This window comes from Bos javanicus, chromosome 14 (assembly GCF_032452875.1).
Source record: "Bos javanicus breed banteng chromosome 14, ARS-OSU_banteng_1.0, whole genome shotgun sequence".
Classification (NCBI taxonomy): Eukaryota; Metazoa; Chordata; class Mammalia; order Artiodactyla; family Bovidae; genus Bos; species Bos javanicus.
This window is the reverse complement of record NC_083881.1, coordinates 37341592-37356456: the sequence shown is the minus strand read 5'-3', so window position 1 is coordinate 37356456 and position 14865 is coordinate 37341592. Positions and strand designations below refer to the sequence as shown.

Below are 14865 nucleotides of genomic sequence, written 5' to 3'. Positions count from 1 at the left end.
GAATATATACATCAATAATTACTTTAAATATAAATGGATTAAATGCTCCAACCAAAAGACACAAACTGGCTGAATGGATACAAAAACAAGACCCATATATATGCTGTCTACAAGAAATCCACTTCAGACCTAAAGACACATATAGACTGAAAGTGAGAGGATGGAGAAATATATTCCATCTAAATGGGAAGCAAAAGAAAGCTGAAGTAGCAATCCTCATATAGAAAAAATAGACCTTAAAATAAAGATGATTACAAGAGATAAGGAAGGACACTACATGATGATCAAGGGGTCAATCCAAGAGGAAGACGTAACAATTGTAAATATCTATGCACCCAACGTAGAAGCACCTCTATACATAAGACAAACACTAACAGACATAAAAGGAGACATTGACAGTAACACAATAATAGTAGGAGAGTTTAACACCCCACTCACACCAATGGACAGATCATCAAAACAGAAAATGATTAAGGAAACACAAGTATTAAATGATACATTAGATGAGATGGATCTCATTGATACCTTCAGGACATTTCATCCAAATGCAGAATACACCTTCTTCTTAAGTACACATGGAACATTCTCCAGGATAGACCACATCTTGGGTCACAAATCAAATCTCAGTAAATTTAAGAAAATTGAAGTCATATATAGCATCTCCTCTGACCACAACGCTATGAGACTAGATATCAATACAAGAAAAAAAAAAAAAAAACTGTAAGAAACACAAACACATGAAGATAAAACAATATGTTTCTAAACAGCCAACAGGTTACTGAAGAAATCAAAAAATTTCTAGAAACAAATGACAATGAAAACACGACTGCTCAAAACCTATGGGATGCAGCAAAAGCAGTTCTAAGAGGGAAGTTTATAGCAATACAATCCTACCTCAAGAAAGAAGAAAAACATTGAACAGACAACCTAACTTTACACTGAAAACAACTGGAAAAAGAAAACCAAAAAAAAAAAAAAAACCCACCAAAATTAGCAGAAGGAAAGAAATCATAAAGATCTGAGCAGAAATAAATGAAAAAGAAATGAAAGAAACAATAGTAAAGGTTAATAAAACTAAAAGCTGGTTCTTTGAGAAGATAAACAAAATTGACAAAGCTTTAGCCAGACTCATCAGGGAAAAAAGAGAGAAGAATCAAATCAACAAGATTAGAAATGAAAAAGGAGAGGTTACAACATACAATGCAGAAATACAAAGGATTATAAGAGACTGTTATGAACAACTATGTGGCAATATAATGAATAACCTGGAAGAAATGGACAGATTCTTAGAAAAGTTCAATCTTCCAAGACTGAACCAGGAAGAAATAGAAATTATGAACAGCCCAATTACAAGCACTGAAGTTGAAGCTGTGATCAAAAATCTCCCAAAAAACAAAAGCCCAGGACCAGATGGCTTCACAGGAGAATTCTATCAAACATTTTGAGATAGCTAATGCCTATCCTTCCAAAACTCTTTCCAAAAATTGCAGAGGAAGGAACACTTCCAAACTCATCCTACAAGGCCACCATCACCCTGATACCAAAACCAGGCAAAGACAACACAAAAAAAGAAAACTACAGGCCAATATCACTGATGAACATAGATGCAAAAATCCTCAACAAAATTTTAGCCAACAGAATTCAGCAACACATCAAAAAGCTCATACACCATGATCTGCTGCTAAGTTGCTAAGTCACTTCAGTCGTGTCCGACTCTGTGGGACCCCAGAGATGGCAGCCCACCAGGCTCTGCCGTCCCTGGGATTCTCCAGGCAAGAACACTGGAGTGGGTTGCCATTTCCTTCGGTTTATTCCAGGGATGCAAGGATTCTTCAATATATGCAAATCAGTGTGTGATACACCATATTAACAAACTGAAAGATAAAAACCATATGATAATCTCAATAGATGCAAAAAAAGCCTTTGACAAAATTCAGCACACATTTATGATTAAAACTCTTCAAAAAATGGGCATAGAAGGAACCTACCTCAACATAGTAAAGGCCATATATGATAAGCCTACAGCAAGCATTATTCTCAATGGTGAAAAACTGAAAGCATTCCCTAAGATCAGAAACAAGACAAGGGTGCCCACTTTCCCTGCTACTATTCAACATAGTTCTGGAAGTCCTAGCTATGGCAATCAGAGAAGAAAAAGAAATAAAAGGAATCCAGATCGGAAAAGAAGTAAAGCTCTCACTGTTTGCAGATGACATGATACTGTACATAGAAAACCTGAAAGACAGTATCAGAAAATTGCTGCTGCTGCGTCGCTTCAGTCATGTCCGACACTGTGCGACCCCATAGACAGCAGCCAACCAGGCTTCCCTCCCTGGGATTCTCCAGGCAAGAACACTGGAGTGGGTTGCCATTTCCTTCTCCAATGCATGAAAGTGAAAAGTGAAAGTGAAGTCGCTCAGTCGTGTCCAACTCTAGCGACCCCATGAACTGTAGCCTACCAGGCTCCTCCGTCCATGGGATTTTCTAGGCAAAAGTACTGGAGTGGGGTGCCATTGCCTTCTCCGTCAGAAAATTACTAGAGCTAATCAGTGAATTTAGCAAAGTTTCAGGATACAAAATCAATACACAGAAATCACTTGCATTTCTATATACTAACAATGAAAAATCAGAAAGAGAAATTAAGGAATCAATCCCATTTACCATTGCAACAAAAAGAATTAAATACCTAGGAATAAACTTACTTAAGGAGACAAAGGTAATGGGCTTCCCTCATAGCTCAGTTGGGAAATCATCTGCCTGCAATGCAGGAGACCCAGGTTCAATTCCTGGGTCGGGAAGATCCCCTGGAGAAGAAAATGGCAGCCCACTCCAGTATTCTTGCCTGGAGAACCCCATGGACAAAGGAGACTGGCAGGCTACAGTCCACAGGATCATAAGAGTCAGACACGACTTAGCGACTAAACCACCACCACCACCAAGGAGACAAAAGAACTGTATACAGAAAATTATAAAACACTAATGAAAGAAATCAAAGATGACATAAACAAATGGAGAGGTATTCCATTTTCCTGGGTAAGAAGAATCAATATTGTGAAAATACCAAAAGCAATCTACAGATTCAATGCCTTCCCTATCAAATTATCAATGGCATTTTTCACAGAACTAGAACAAAAACTTTCACAATTCATATGGAAACACAAAAGACCCTGAATAGCCAAAGCAGTCTTAAGAAAGAAGAATGGAGCTAAAGGAATCAACCTTCCTGACTTCAGCTTATACTACAAAGCTACAGTCATCAAGACAGTATGGTACTGGCACAGAAACAGAAATATAGACCAATGGAACAAGATAGAAAGCCCAGAAATAAACCCACGTACCCATGGGTACCTTATATTTGACAAAGGAGGTAAGAATATATAATGGGGCAAAAACAGCATCTTCAATAAATGGTGCTGGGAAAACTGGATAGCTCTATGTAAAAGAATGAAATTAGAACACTTCCTAACACTATACTGCTGCTGCTGCTGCTCAGTTGCTTCAGTTGTGTCCGACTCTGTGCAACCCCAGAGACAGCAGCCCACCAGGCTCCCCCGTCCCTGGGATTCTCCAGGCAAGAACACTGGAGTGGGTTGCCATTTCCTTCTCCAATGCATGAAACCTAAAAGTGAAAGTGAAGTCCTCAGTCGTGTCCAACTCTTCGCAACCCCCTGGACTGCAGCCTTCCAGGCTCCTCCATCCATGGGATTTTCAAGGCAAGAGTACTGGAGTGGGGTGCCATTGCCTTCTCCTCCTAACACCATACATAAAGATAAATTCAAAATGGATTAAAGACCTAAATGTAAGACCAGAAATTATAAAACTCTTAAAGGAAAACTTCAGCAGAACACTCAATGACATAAATCAAAGCAAGAGCCTCTATGACCCACCTCCTAGAGTAATGGAAATAAAAACAAAAGTAAACAAGTGGGACCTGATTAAACTTAAAAGCTTCCGCACACCAAAGGAAATTATAAGCAAGATGAAAAGACAACCCTCAATGGGAGAAAATAATAGCAGATGAAATGACTGACAAAGGATTAATTTCCAAAGTATACAAGCAGCTCATACAACTCAACACCAGAAAAACAAACAACCCAATCAAAAAGTGGGAAAAAGACCTAAACAGACATTTCTCCAAAGAAGACATACAGATGGCTAACAAACACATGAAAAGATGCTCAATATTGCTCATTGTTAGAGAAATGCAAATCAAAACTACAGTGAGATATCACCTCATACCGGTCAGAATGACCATCACCAAAAAGTCTTCAAACAATAAATGCTGGAGAGGTGTGGAGAAAAGGGAATGCTGTTGCACTGTTGGTGGGAATGTTAATTGATACAGCCACTATGGAAGACGTTATGGAGATTCCTTTAAAAACCAGGAATAAAAGCACCATGTGACCCAGAAATCCCACTCCTAGGCATATACCCTGAGGAAACCAAAACTAAAAAAGACACATGCATCCCATGGTTCATTGCAGCACTATTTTTAATAGCTAGAACATGGAAGCAACCTAGATGTCCATCGACACATGAATGGATAAAGAAGTTGTGGTATATATACACACAATGGAATAATCCTCAGCCATAAAAAGGAATGCATTTGAGTCAGTTCTCATGAGGTGGATGAACCTAGAACCTATAATAGAGAGTGAAGTAAGTCAGAAAGAGAAAGATAAATACCATAGTCTAATGCATATATAGGGAATCTAGAAAAAAATGGTACTGAAGAATTTACTTACAGAGCAGCAATGGAGAAACAGACATAGGGAACAGACTTATGGACATGGAGATAGGGGAGGAGAGGGTGAGACGTATGGAAAGAGTAACATGGAAACTTACATTATTACCATATGTAAAATAGATAGCCAACAGGAATTTGCTGTATGGCTAAGAAACTCAAACAGGGCTCTGTATCAACATAGAGGGGTGAGATGGGAGGGAAGTTCAAGGGGGAGGGGATATATGTATACCTATGGCTTTCACTTTTCACTTTCATGCATTGGAGAAGGAAATGGCAACCCACTCCAGTGTCCTTGCCTGGAGAATCCCAGGGACGGGGGAGCCTGGTGGGCTGCCGTCTATTGGGGTCGGACACAACTGAAGCGACTTAGCAGCAGCAGCATGGCTGATTCAGGTTGAGGTTTGACAAAAAACAACAAAACTCTGTAAAGCAATTATCCTTCAATAAAAAAATATGTTTTAAAAAAAGAAAAGCAAGGAAGCAAATTAAAAAAAATATATATATATATAAAGAAATATGACACAATAATGGGTTTTTTTGTTTGTTTGTTTTGGCAAGGAAAGGGATTATCTGGAAATCTTTACAGAAACCATTTTACAGATGAAAAAAATGTAGACCCAGGGAGACACCTGACCAGCCTTTGGTCTCATACCATTAATGGGAGAGCCAGTCTGAAGGCCAGCCAGGACTTACTGTTATGGCTGTGTTAAAATATTGAAATGTTCCTTTCTGTTTTTAAGCAGTTTTTAGTAGGGTATAATTCACATATCATAAAGGTCACCCAGAATAATTATTCAATAGTTTCCAGTAAATTTATACAATTGAGCAACTATCACCATAATGCAGTTTTAGAACATTTCTGTCACCGCCAAAAGAAAACACTGAAATACTTTCATGTTGTTATTTAATCACCAAGTTGTGTCTGACTTTGTAACCCCATGGACTGTAACCCACCAGGCTCCTTTCTTCATGGGATTCTTCAGGCAAGAATACTGGAATGGGTTGACATGTCTTTCTTCAGGGGATCTTCCCACCCAGGGGTTGAACCCGAGTCTCCTGTGGCACCTGCATTGGCAGATGGATTCGTCTCCACTTAGCCATCAGGGAAGCCCATGAAATATATCTATAGCAGTTAGTTAATAGCCACTGCCCTCAGACCCCCAAAAGAACCTCCTTCTGTGGTCTTGGAATCCCCCCACACCTCACTATGATCCAATTACAGATACCTGGCCCCCAGGGCAGGGAGCATCCACACCCTAGCTTCAGCACTGAGCAGTTTCTGTTATGCGTGGTTGGTACCTGTGCCGCATCTGTTGTTAAATAAGTTGAGTTATCCCCTCTGAGAAGGATCAGGGCAAGTGGTCAATCTTTTCTGGTTCCTGATCCAGAGCTCTGCACACAGCAATCTGCTTTTGAGAAAGACTAGAAAATAAACCAGTGAATGGAAAGCAAACAAGTGCTCTGTGACATTATGTGTACATGAAAGGCAGACAAGTTTTGCAAAGGGCAAAGGGTATCCATCATTGCCTCTTCAGTAAAGGCGTTCTTACCTTGAGGTTGACACACCTCTGCCAATGGATGTATTTCTGGGGGGGGTCAGGTAACCCCTAAACTACAAATTTTATGAGTATGAATATTTTCCTGTCAAGTGGGTCCATAGTTTTCATTCGGTTATTTATTTATTTTTAGCTGTGCTGGGTCCTCGTTGCTGAGCGGGCTTTTCCCTAGTCACAGCAAGCGTGGGCTACTCTCAAGTTGTAGTGTGAGGGCTTCTCATTGCAGTGGCTTCTCTTGTGGAGCATGGGCTCTAGGGTGTGCGGGCTTCGGGAGTTGTGGCTCGAGGGCTCAGTAGCTGAGGTTCTTGGACTCAAGAGCACAGGCTTAGTAGTTTCAGTGCATGGGCTTAGTTGCTCTGAAGCAAATGGATCTTCCTGGACCAGGGATGGAACCCATGTCTCCTGCATTAACAGGTGGATTCTTTATCACTGAGCTGCCAGGGAAGCCCTTCACTTGGTTTTTAAAGGGCCCCCTGTCCCCCTCAAAAGGATAACTTTCTAAGAGGTCTAGGGGAGAAGCAAGGAAGAAAGGTGCTCGAGGTCTACACATCTGGGAAAAAGAATTCTTGACAGAAAGGCTTGGGGGAAGGGGAGAAAGTGAAAACAAAGTTTTCCTGAGAGTCACTCTTATTTACAAACCAGGCATTATATAAATCAATTGTTTCTGACATGTAGAATAGGTCACACATACAAACCATCTGTTATTTTGTTAATTTTCTTTGTCTCTTCTTAGGAGATCCACATGAAATGACTAGTTTAGAATTATAAAAAAAATACACTTTTTTAGATATGCTTTTCTTTTTTGGCTGCACTGTGCAGGATGTGGGATCTTAGTTCCCCAACCAGGGATCGAACCTGAGTCCCCTACATTGGGAGCCCAGAGTCTTAACCACTGGACAGGGAAGCCCCAAATATGCTTTTTACTCTATCACTCTAAATTGTGGATTTGGAGTTTTTGATACTTTTTGAAATCCCTTTTATAGCTCAATTGCATTATATTAGCATTTTAAAAATCTAGAGCTCAATTCTTCCTTGGTAGCTCAGATGGTAAGGAATCTGCCTGCAATGCAGGAGACCAGGGTTTGATCCCTGGGTCAGGAAGATACCCTGCAGAAGGGAATGGTAACCCACTCCTATATTCTTGCCTGGAGCATTCCGTGGACAGAGTTGCCTGGTAGACTACAGTCCACAGGGTTGCAAAAAGTTGGACACGACTGACGGACTTTCACTACTAACATTTTAAAATTGTTAACTAAAGCACCCCAGTATTTCTACATAAATTACAATGAAGCCAAGTTCCTTCTTCATTTTACAATTTATAAAAGTAATTTTTTTAAACTCAAGATAGTATGTCATTTCCATTGCATTTCATCTTAGACTTTAAACAGTATCTTAGACAAATCATTGAAAATTTAGATTTCCTCTGATAGGTGCATGGAATTTGAAATCTGGAAAGAAATCATGAAGATTATACAGTCTGACTTGCTCGTTTTATTGATAAGGAAATAAACCCAGGGGGGTTAAAAACCTTGACCAAGCTTGCCAATGACAAAGCTCGGACAAGAATACAAGCCTTGGATTCCTGGCTTGGTGCCTTTCCCAACAACCAATAAACAAGCTGCTGGTTGTTGAACTGCCTCTGTTTCTCTGGTGAGATCACCCAGTGGGAGACTAAGAATAAACTACTCTGGAGAGACACAGACTCAAGTAAGGACAAGTCGACTCTGCCTCTTTACGCCCCAACAAGCATATTCTCACAGGACTGCTCCTAACTCACCAATCTACTGAATCTCTAGAATTCAAACATTCATAAATCATGTGACATTATCAATATTGCAGGATTTGCCCACTGATCCCTCTCTGGATCCTTCAACTAATTCATCAATTTGTTTTCCCATATTTCTTTCCCTTTTCTGCAAGAAAGTCTAGTTGCTTTTAGTCTTCTGTGTTATAGACTGTTTCTTTTCCTTGGCAGGGAAGACCTCAGGCACATATACAGCTTGTGTCCCTTCTGGTTTTTTTCTTACAGAAAAGTGGAAGTTGGGGTAGTTTGTGAGATGAAGGAGAATGAGCTCTTTGAACCTGATGATCATTTCTTTCTTTCTTTTTTTAATGTACAGGTCTTCAATACACAGTTTGATAAGTTTTAAAAAAATTTTATTTATTATTTATTTGGCTGTGACCAGTCTTAGTTGCAATGTGCTGGCTTCTCTCTGTGGTACTTGGGCTCAATAGTTACCCCTCAACACATGGGATCTTAGTTCCCTAGCCAGGGATCAAACCGCATCACCTGCATTGGAAGGCAGATTCTTAACCACTAGACAACCAGGGAACTTCCCTGACGGTCATTTCTAATTGCTGTGGAAATTTAAAAATGAACATCATTATCAAATCTAACACATAATTATTCCTTACTATTATATAATACCTATTTTATGTTTAAATTTCTCCAGTTGTCCCCCAAATACCTTTTATACAGGGGTTTGTTTGAATCAGGATCCAAACAAGATTAACATACTGCATTTGTTTAATATGTCTCATGTCTCTCTTACTGCAAATGATGCTATTAAAAAGATACTTTAAGGGTGAGGGAAGCTTTATTGTTGCTGAACTATTTTCTGAAGAGACTGTACCAATCTTACTTGTTTAGAGTTTATAAGAGCTCCATTTCCTTTCCTACTTTTGGAATTGTCAGGCATTTTATCTTTTGCCTATCTGACAGCAAGCCCCACTCTGTAAAGAAATGAAATGTGTGAAAAAAACAAACAAAACAGAACAAAAACTGAAGAAATGAGATGTGAGTCTGGTCCTCAAATGTTGTATAATCATTTTAGATATAAACATTTCATGTTTCCTGGAGATAATGATATGTTCCCACTCCATCTGATAGTCACTGCTTTAGCTCCTGAGTACATCAGGATCTTTTATGTACCAATGAAAGAATAAAGAAGATAGTGAGGTAATTATGTCCTATTTAATATTTTCTAGAAAGATATGACTGGTACTGACTTTTCTCTCCTGTGACAATCTTAACACATATAACCCCCAAGGGGCCAGATGTTGATTTTATTGTGAGGAGTGTTAAGACTCCTGTAGTCCCTTTTCTTCCTTATTAGTATTTGTCATGGCAAGGTGTTGATTCTGATGATGTCATAATGCTTTGTTTGTGGGGTTATTTAAAGTCACTCACACCTTAAGAAGAATCAGCTTTTAAAGTGAACTGCAGGTGGTTACCTTTGATCTTCTGAGATCATAGGGATAAAGATCTCCAGAAGAAAATATATCTGGAAAAGCTCTCATGATATGAGATTTACTCAGCTGAAATGTAGGCAACACAACAGGGCTGACATCTAATATGTTCCTCGGTCATCCTTGGTTGCCGAGAGCCTCCAAACATTCCTCAAGGGCATAGTCATTTTGTACAACAAAGGGAAAACCGGTCCATTTCTAGGAATCAGGTGGAAGTTTGAGAGAAAAAAGGTATATCAATATAAATTCCTCTTCAGTGATGAAGAATAGAGTGTTTAACATTATACCATAGAATAATTAGTGTATTTTAAGGATCTTTCCCCCTTTTGAACACATTTTACGTTAGAGAATTTCACAGAGAACATTGTGATATAGAGTGGGAAGGATAGTATCCTATGTTGCCCTTATATTTAAATCTTATATACATTTCTAAAAAGAACTTCAAGTTAATGATAGATTTTAAGGTTTCATTCTGGTAAAGTAAAAGCTTTCTACTCAATGTATCAGCCACCAACATGGAAAAAAAAAAAAAACCAGGAAGTGCAAACCTTTGGCTTCCATTTTCCTGTTATAAATCAACAACATCTTCAGTTCTGGAACAGCGTTTAAATGCGTGGCTTCTTATAAACGCTGGGAGAACTAGTGCATTTCCAGAACAAATTCTGTGTATTCAGCTCTCCCTACTCAAATACATTCCTGCGTCAAATGACCACAAAATTGCCCACCATGAAACAGGCTTCAGAGGAGTCTAGAAGTGATACAAGTGTATACAAGTGTATATTGTAACATGACACTGATACATTAAAAACAATTTCACGTCTAGGGTCAAATCGCTATAGCCAAATGTCAATGCCATTACAACAACTACTACTGACACACGGGAAGTTTCAAACTGAGGGTCTAGGGTTATGGGGAGAAACTGTACACGAAAGAAAAACTTCAAAATGTTCTCTCTCCCCTCAGGCAAGTTTCGGCTCTACAGATCTACCCTTTCATTTAAAATATCCAAGTGCTGTTCTGTCCCCAATTCTTATCCCATTGTAGAAGGAAATCTGTGTCTCTCTCTTTCCCAAATTAGGAATATGAGAAGCCTTCCGGGTCCGTAAAGAGCAGAAAACAGCCCAGCAGGAAGTTTCATCTTGCCCAAAGCTGTGAAAGTGGGCATGGTGGTGTGGAAAGAGAATACGAAAGGTAAAATCTGTAAATCTTAACACCTGTGGTTGGGAAAACAAACAAAAACCTCACGGGCCTGGATATCATCAGGATCTCGGGGTATAGACAGAAAAAAATAACAACCGTGGTTCGGGTCAGAACCCGAGCAGCGTTTCCTAAGTGATCAAGGTAGACAGTGGGGTCTGGTGGAGGCCGGAGAGCTCTATGCGACCGAAGGTAGGGACAGCGCCATTCACTGTGCCCTCGCTTGCCCCTCCCCCGCCCGGGCGCCTAGCCCGCCAGCCAATCCCCTGGCGCTAATCCCTTCCCATCGGAGGCCCCGCCCCCCGCGCCCGGGATGCTGGGGCCCCGCGGCGTGACGCGAGCACGGCAGCTCCGCCCCCTGCGTCTCTGGCCTCGCCGGCCTTGGGGGGATGGTACCATCATGGCGTCAATGCAGGTAAGAGGAGTTTGCAGCATCTGGGCGGGCTCCGTTGCCGCGGGGAGGATGAGAGCCTTTCCTCCGGGGGTGTGTCTGGGTCTGTGGGGCACCCGGGCGGGCTCCAGAGCGGCCCCGGAGACCGGTCCTTCCCACCTTTAGGGCGTTGGGGAGGGGTGAGAGGCGGCGAGAAGGGGGGGGGTGGTCTCGGTCGGTCGAAGCGGACACCAGCCGGCCGGGAAGTTGGGGGATAAAGAAGGCTAAAGGGGAGGAAGGGGCGAAGTTTGATGTTGGCTCCGCGGCGTTGGTCTCGAATCACCTCCGGCTCACACGGACGACTGTCGCCTGCCTGCCTCCGGGCCCAGGGATGCCTTTTCCACCGCGGTCCCCGGCTGGGCGGAAACAGCTGCTCTCGCCGTTGTCGCCGGGGCAGGGGCAGCCCCGAGAGGGGCTGAGTGTGGGGAGCCGAAAAGGCGTTCCGGGAGAAGGCGGCTGTTCGCAAGGGCGTTTCGCGGCCTCGACTCAGGCCTCCCACGCCCGGCCTCCTTGGCTGTTCAGTCCCTCGACTCTCCTTTTGACTCTTAGTCCTATGCCCCAGGGGTACCTTCCTCTATCAGCCTTCTCACTCTCAACCCACAGAGGTCCCGCAGCTCATTTTCTCACTCGCTGAAGCTGCCCTGAACCCCTCAGAATCATTTGCCGTCTAACTGGCTATCTCCCCGAAGGACGGATCACCAGCCCCCTATACCTCCCGGGATAGCTCACCCTCCAATCTTTTTATTTCCTACAGTGCCCCACCCTTGCGGTCGCGGTTAGGCTACAGCCCTTTGCCCTTCTTCCCCAGACCTTAGTGGCACCTTAGTTTGGTAAGAGGCGTTTGTTAACCCATGTTATAGCTACCTGACTGGGCAACGCGTGGTTTTCTGGTTTTCCAACTTAATAGACTCTTTTTTCTTTTTCCAAATCCAAAGAGTTGTGTGTGTGTGTGTGTGTGTTTTAACAGACAAAGATGGCATCCACAATTGCAGTTTTGTAGAGATTAACTCTGCATTATCTATAGCTTGCATTTAATTTATAGATGAAGACTAGCTCTGTCAGAACATAGAGAAGGCAGAACTCCCCTTTGAAGTGTCAGCTGAGCGCTTTTTAGTTTTAACAGCATCTTAAAGAGACCACGTTTTTCTTAGAAGGATTTTATATGCTTTTGTTTCTAGAAGAATAAGCAAGTTTCCTTATCCCCATGCCGATTTTTTCTCTTTTTAGGCGAGAACAGTGCTTTTCTTTTAGCTCTTTTCTGAATCTTCTTCCTCTTTTGTGCACGTATTTGCTTCGCATTTACTTCTGTGCTTTTGTGTTATCTGTCCCCTTTCTGCCTGTTCTCCGTACAAGACTCTTTTTACCTTTGCTTCTCCCTCTGGACTTTACTGCAGAATAGAAAAAAAAAAACCAAAGCAATTGTATATAACATTCCTAGTTGAAGAGATGTCATGAAACAGTCCAGAGAAAAAACAAAAACAATTTCAGGAAACATTATACTTTACCGTAATCTCCCCAGAGACGTTAGAGAGGTTTCGTCATTTGAGGCCAAAAAAGGAACTGTAGAACACGAGTTGAACAGTAGATCGGCTATGTGACCAATTTAAGATTATTTGTGTTAAGATTAAAACCATTCTCTTTAAGAATAAAAGGATTAAAATCCACAGTACTAGTGATGATATTTGGCAGAGGAGTATAGGGATAACTGATTTGCTGATTAAAATTAGACCTTTAGTGTCTGGAAAAAAGCAGATTTCAAAACTGAGTGAGTACAAAACTTAATGTTGATAGTCTGGAATTTTACATGGCGACTTAAGCAATAGACACAATACTTGGCAGTGTAATACTGCATTTTTCTGTGTCCCAAGTACCTCTGTCTTTTCACCCTTTATTCCTTTATGTCTTCTGATTAGAGGAATGGAAAACTGATATTTTCCCTTTTAATTAAAACTAAATTCTTCCTTTTATTTGTATTTTAGAAGTACCTGATACAGATTCTCTGGTAGTATCTTTATTTTTTAAGTTTTTTATTGAAGCATAGTTGATTTACAATATTTTGTTTCAGGTGTTCAACATAATGATTCACAACTTTAAAGATTATTCTCCATTTATAGTTATTAGTAAATATTTGCTATATTCCCTGTTCTGTACAATATATCCTTGTAGCTTATTTATTTTATACATAGTAGTTTGTACTTTAGCTTGTACCTGTTAACCTTGTTTCCCAATGTCGCTCCTGTCACTTTCCCTTTCCAGTGGTAACCACTAATCATATCTGTGAGTCTGTTTCTTTTTTGTTATATTCACTAGTTTTACTTTTTAGATTTGATATGTAAATGATATTCTACAGTTTAGAATATTCTGTAGAGAATATTCTATTTCTCTGATTTATTTCACTGAGCATTATACCCTCCACATGCATCCATGTTGTTGCAGATGGTTCAGTCTTTTTTTATGGCTGAGTAATACTCCATCATGTGTGTGCGTGCACGTGTGCACATGCATGCATCAGCATCTTATTTATCTCTTCATTGGTTGATGGACACTTAAGTAGCTTCCCTATCCTGACAACTATAAATAGTGCTGCTGTGAATATTTGGCTGCATGTATCTTTTCAAATTAGTGTTTTCGTTTTCTTATACATACCCAGTAGTGGATCATATAGTACTTCTAATTTCCATCTTTTTGGGGACCTTTCCTACTGTTTATGATAATGGCTGTACCAATTTACATTCCCACAAACAGTGTGCAAGGGTTCTCTCTTCTTTTATGTCCTCTCCTGATAGTATTTGAAAAATATTTAGTATAGATTAACCAGGCTTTTTGAAACACAGCACTTCTCTGTGTGGTTATTCTTTGTCTTTGCACAAAATTTTTTCCTGACCATCTTAATAACAAAGTTTAACTCTTCAAGACAAATAAATTATACATCAAACAACAACTAGGTTATATTTGTTCATTTACGCATGAGTTATTTTTTGAGGGCCCTCAATATCAGGTATTCATCTAGGTGCTGAGGATACAGCGATGAACAAAAGCAGATGAGGTTTCTGCCTTTGTGGATGTAATAGTCTGGTTATGGGTGATGGGTAAGAAGAAAATATTTAAGTTAATTGCTATTATGTTAGACGGCTATGGTGCTATAGAGAAAACTTGTGGAAGGAGGCTACTAAATGTTTTTTGAATTTTAGTTAGAGTTCTTAGGAAAAAGTAAGCTATACATGAATGCTTCTTTAACCATGTCCTTACCTAAAACGTTTTCAGTAGGTTTCTTCATCTTACCCACACCAGGGTATGACTGCTGATGAAGAGGTTACTTAACCTGTAAGAGGAACTGTGTTTTAAAAGTATGCATATTATGCAAATGTATATAAGACTTACTACCTGTATTGATAAAGATGAAATAATTTAGCTGTAAGGATCATCAGGATAGCAAGTAAGGGTGGACTTTCAATTTCTTTTTTGGAGAGTATGTTGTTGTTTTGTCTTTTTAAAAAAATTTTTATTGAAATATAGTTGACTTACAACGTCATGTTAATTTCAGGTGTGTAGCATAGTGATTTAGTTATACATATCTATATGTAGATAGATAGAAAGGGCTCCCCACGTGGCTCAGTGGTAAAGAATCCATCTGCCAGTGCAGGAGACACAGGTTTGATCCCTGGGTCCGGACGGTACCCTGGAGA

General features: G+C 40.4%; 1 protein-coding gene across 6 annotated transcripts in view; it reads left to right on the top strand.

The window, feature by feature from the left end:
- UBE2W (ubiquitin conjugating enzyme E2 W) overlaps positions 1–14865 on the top strand; it is a 119490-nt gene that overhangs the window by 17275 nt on the left and 87350 nt on the right. For 4 of the 6 annotated variants that reach the window (XM_061439017.1, XM_061439013.1, XM_061439014.1 and 1 more), the window contains exon 1: positions 11048–11164. In XM_061439017.1, the coding sequence (XP_061295001.1) occupies positions 11063–11164 (102 nt within the window). In that variant the 5' untranslated portion in view covers positions 11048–11062. Of the gene's footprint in view, positions 1–10630; positions 10744–11047; positions 11165–11371; positions 12945–14865 lie in introns of those variants that run through there. The other 2 variants (XM_061439015.1, XM_061439016.1) reach the window with 2 other exon arrangements.